We start from the raw sequence: 5,000 nt of genomic DNA, 5'->3' as shown, positions 1-5,000 counted from the left end.
ATGGAGGAGACCGACAGCATCCTCAGCACCCCCAAACCCAAACTCAGGTACACACACACACACACACACACACACACACACACACCCCACATGCGTGCAACACACACACACACACCACATGCGTGAAACACACACACACACACACACACCACATGCGTGCAACACACACACACACACATGCGCACACACACACCTTCTTGTCACTTCTTTGGGAGTCTTGTGGTGTCAGACATTCCCCCACACCCAGACAACCACACACACCACACAACACACACACACACACGCGCACACACACGCGCACACACACACCTTCTTGTCACTTCTTTGGGAGTCTTGTGGTGTCAGACATTCCCCCAAGGTGGTGTTGCCTCACAGGCAGATCAAACAGCAGCCTGTCAGGAACAAGTGTGAAAGAGATGAAATGTGTGTGCGCGTTGGTGTGTGCGTATGCGTGCGTGTGTACGTGTGTGTGCATGTGTGTGTGTGTGAGCATGTGTGTGTGTGTTTCCATCCATTTCCTCTGATTCAGTATTCTAGAGCATCTGTTGAACTCCTGTCTCTACATGGCGATGATGGTGCATGTCTTTAAACGTGTGTGTGTGTCAGAAAGAGAGAGAGATTCTATTTACAGCTTTGTCATTATATGTGAAGGCGACAGAGAGACTGTCCCTAATAGAGGCTAGTGCGTGTGATGAGTGTGAGTCGGTAGGTGTGTGTGTAAGCCAGTGTGTGTGTGTGTGTGTGTGTGTGTGTGTATGAGAATAAGAAATTGTGTCTGAGACATACCTCATGTCAGATTGTCTTTGTAGCTCTGCGATTGTGATTATGATGGTGTGTACGAGTGTGTGTGTGTATGTGTGTGCGTGCTTGTGTGTGTGTGCGCGTGCATGCGTGCTTGTTATGTGTGTGCGTGCACGCTTGTCGCCTGTGTGTGTGTGTGCATGTGTGTGTGTATGTGTCTTCGTGTCTGTGTCTGTGTCTGTCTGTGTGTGTGTGTGTGTGTGTGTGTGTGTGTGTCTTCGTGTCTATGTGTGCGTGTGCGCATGTGTGTGTGTCTGTGTCTTCGTGTCTGTGTCTGTGTCTGTGTGTGTGTGTGTGTGTGTGTGTGTGTGTGTGTGTCTTCGTGTCTATGTGTGCGTGTGCGCATGTGTGTGTGTCTGTGTCTTCATGTCTGTGTGTGTGTGTGCGTGTGCGTGTGCGTGTGCGTGTGCGTGTGCGTGTGCGTGTGCGTGTGTGTGTGTGTGTGTCTTCATGTGCGTCAGCGGCCAGAGAGAGGATGGAGTGGTCCCAGCTGCTGCCGGGGGACCAATTGTCCAGGAGAAAATGAAAGAGTCTGATGAGCGAGTGCTGCGAGAGGACAGAGAATGAATACAGAGTAGGAAGATGGAGAGAGAGAGAGGAGCGACAGAGTAGAGAAAGAGAGAGGGAGAGAGAGAAAGAGAGAGGGAGGGAGAGAGAGAGTGAGAGAGAGAGAGGAGCGAGAGACAGACTCCACCATCTGCTGGTCAGCATTGGTATTGCAGTTAAAATTATTTCAAGAATTGAAGATTCTGTATTAAACCCATGTCAACCCGTTTAAACTCTGCTGATCTAGTCCAGGCGTTTTCACCCAGTGATCTGTGGCCTGTTGGTGGTCCGTGGAGACATTGCTGGTGGTCTCCGACCAGTCATTGGAATCGCTATTTTTCTATTCAGGTTGCTTCGTTTGTCAGAATGGGAGTCCCTGGGTCACAATCAGCTAGTTAAAAACGTTATTATCCCCTTGGGGAATTTGTTTCTCAGTAAGTGAAGCATGAAAGCATAGGACATGTTGTTATCTGCCTCTGTTTTGACATAACCAGACAAGGTAACAGGAAACAAACACTCACAGACCCCAATCACATTAGCATTACACATTCCCCCATAAGACAATGACACAGGAAAACATTGGGCAGGACAGACTAACCATCAACAAATCCCACCTCTACACATGACTTCAGTGCATAGTGGCCAGTAATGCACTGAGGCTGTCAAAATACAGGGTATAAAAGGTGTCAGCCGAAAACCCTGATCTAATCAGTATGAATTACGTCAGTGTGAAGTCGGATTGTGGCATTGGTAATGATTACTATGCCCTTAGTGTATCAGGACAACTTAGCCTTTTCCATTAAGGTAGATAACGATCTCGTATCTTATCAGTTGCGGTTGTTAAGTGATGCGGCTTACAGGCATTTTAAAGGCTGAGTTCTTGTTCCGGAATCATAAAGTCTGATTGTGCAGAGTTGTTATAGTGCAGATTTAGAGTTTATGTGTCTGTACACACAGCTATGCTTATATGCTGTTTGTTTCACCTGCAGCGTGGGTTTATGTCTGTCATATATTATATATAGCATGTGTGTCTGAAATGGCTTTTTTTTTTAAATAAGGGCCTGTTTTGGATGGCTTAGATTGCAAAGACATCCTATTGGTTTTCAAGAAATAGAGATTTTCAGGCGTGAATGGTTTTAAGATCACAGCAATAATACTCCCTTTATGGTAACCATGACCACACAGATAGGGAGAAAATCTCTCTCTCTCTATCTCTATCTCTATCTCTATCTCTCTCTCTCTCTCTCTCTCTCTCTCTCTCTCTCTCTCTCTCTCTCTCTCTCTCGTTCTAATGATAATGACAGTAATAACGGGCCACAGCCAGGCCAGGGACAAGTGTATTGTTTTGTTTTTCTGCTGGTCGTCCTCACCTAACTGATGACACATTTAGACACACATACACACACTCACACACTCTCTCACACACACACACTCTCACACACACACACACTCTCTCTCTCTCTCTCACACACATACACACACACACACACACAGTTGTGTAATACAGGGATTCACTAAATTGCTTTGTGCCAATCCAGTTGCCTCTCTGACCTTAGTTGTGTCCTCTGTGAATAGACGTTTAAAAGGATATTACAAATTTGCCAGATTTGAGATGATTGGACAGAATGAGGAAGCTGAGAGGGTTTTTTTTTTCTTTTCGCTGTGACATTGTTCTCTGTCTAATATCATCCCCATTTCATGTCATATATTTATCATTTCTTAGTTTCCTTCCTTAGCTCCCTCATTACTTTCTTCTTTTTTGTAATTTTAAGTGGAAGATGATCTATCAGTGAACACATTGAAAATGAGGAGGCAGCTTTCCATCTTTTGAACTCTAACACCTGGGCAACTGAAATGCTCGGTTTCAAAAATAGTTTTAGAAGAATGGTCTAATTTCTTCGAATGCCCGCGCCCACAATCACATCTGGTGTATAGCCAGTTCCCTTGATTTATAGTGGAAGGGAGCTAATTGTTACGTCAGACGTGACGCGAACAGAACGCTTCAGTTATGTGCCCGGTGTAGCTTCCCTGTAAGACAGTAAGATATGAGGGCCACTCCATCTGAGCAGCCATTATGGCCATTATGGATTTACCATCATTACTCCAAGTGTCTAATCCTAATCTCAATCCCGGCAGAACAATCCCGCATTTCCCACATCTGTTCCCCATGCCATTCTCATAAGATTATGCCCCAATGTGGGAGTGCACTCTAATCTTCCCTTGGCTGGGTATGGACATGGCATGGGGTTAGCGTTGGTTGGCACTAAGGGTTGGGATGGGGGGCAGTGTTTTTTCACGGGCATGGTGCCACCCATATGCTGCTGGGATTACCATGAATGGATAGCAGGTTAATTTGATTAATCTGTGTTTATGTAACGTAAGACATACACTCTGGACATACAAACATGCTGCTGGTGCTGATGATATTGGAAGCAGTGGTGTGTGTGTGTGTATCCATTTATGTGTGCTGTGCATACTTCAGTGTGTGTGTGTGTGTGAGAGAGCAAGTGAGTATGCATTCCTGCTTGTGTGCGTATGTGTGTGTGTGGTTGTTAGAGTTGTAACAATTAATCAATTTTAGCGATTTGTTGTCAACTATTACATTTATCGCCGACTATTTCAGTTGGCCGAGAATATAACCGGCAGATGAATTGACTATACTATGACAAGAATCATTAGTTGCAGCCCTAGGTGTGTTAATGGCCACCATACTACACATGAAGTCATTGCAATGTTATCTGTGTGCGTGTGTGTCTTTAGACCTTTCTTTGAGGGCATGTCGCAGTCCAGTTCCCAGACGGAGATCGGCAGCCTGAACAGCAAAGGAAGTCTACCGAGAGACCCCTTCAGCCCGGTAAGAGAGAGAGAAAGAAAAGAGAGAGAGAGAGAGAGATGGTGATAAGAGAGTGTATATATGAAGGTATTGCTGTGAGAAGAGGAGGAAGAGGACAAAACAGTGAAGGAGAAAAAGGGGAAGAGAAAGAGATGGAAAGAGAGATTCATGAGAGACAAAACAGTCTGTAACAATAACTGGGATCAAGAGCTCGTTGATCTGTAGCTCATGCCAGCCCTGTCTCAAGAGACAGCTGCACCGTGAGAACACAAAAACGTAGAGTTGATTTGATTTCATTAGTATAAAAGAGAAAGGGCTGAGTGTATTGCAAACTGCATGCCTTGTAAACAGCCAGGTAAACCGCAGCACAGTGTGTGTAAGACGGGTGTGGTAAGGCCCTAAAAAGGCATCTGACACCTGTAGGTAATTACAGGTGATTACAGGTGAGACCAAAGGTAGCTGAAACAAACAGAGGCAAACAAACAGTAGCACAAAGCCTCAAATGCCAGGCCTGTAACAGTATCCTAGTTGTGGTGAAATGTAAACCAATGTGGATGTCTTAGTGGGGGTGGGAGACAGCAGAAGGTTAAAGATTAAGTGTTGTTCTTCTCATGTCCTGCAGGGGGAGCAGCCTCCGTCGGACAGGATGAAGCATTCGCAGTCACGCACGCGCAACCTGGAGGAGACACTGTCTGAGGGTGACGCCCTGGTGAGCGCCCCGAACACACCCAGAGCCCCTGGGCTGTTGGCTAACATGTTCATATCGAACATGGCCGTGTAGACTTTACATATGTAACCGATTCTGTATGTCTTGGTGGGT

At 45.8% G+C, this 5,000-nt stretch overlaps 1 protein-coding gene across 1 annotated transcript in view; it reads left to right on the top strand.

Moving 5' to 3' along the window:
* pacs1 (phosphofurin acidic cluster sorting protein 1) overlaps window positions 1–5,000 on the top strand; it is a 37,743-nt gene that overhangs the window by 19,003 nt on the left and 13,740 nt on the right. Inside the window, exons 9-11 of the mRNA XM_076288909.1 lie at window positions 1–47; window positions 4,108–4,201; window positions 4,803–4,889. The exon at window positions 1–47 is cut by the window's left edge and continues 114 nt beyond it. Coding sequence (XP_076145024.1) covers window positions 1–47; window positions 4,108–4,201; window positions 4,803–4,889 — 228 coding nt within the window. The remainder of the gene's footprint in view (window positions 48–4,107; window positions 4,202–4,802; window positions 4,890–5,000) is intronic.

The sequence above is a fragment of the Alosa pseudoharengus genome, unplaced genomic scaffold (assembly GCF_046254945.1).
Source record: "Alosa pseudoharengus isolate Yale_2024_CS ecotype anadromous, Long Island Sound unplaced genomic scaffold, YU_APseudo_1.1 YU_APseudo_1.1_scf_17, whole genome shotgun sequence".
Lineage (NCBI taxonomy): Eukaryota > Metazoa > Chordata > Actinopteri > Clupeiformes > Clupeidae > Alosa > Alosa pseudoharengus.
This window is presented reverse-complemented; position numbering and strand designations above follow the sequence as displayed.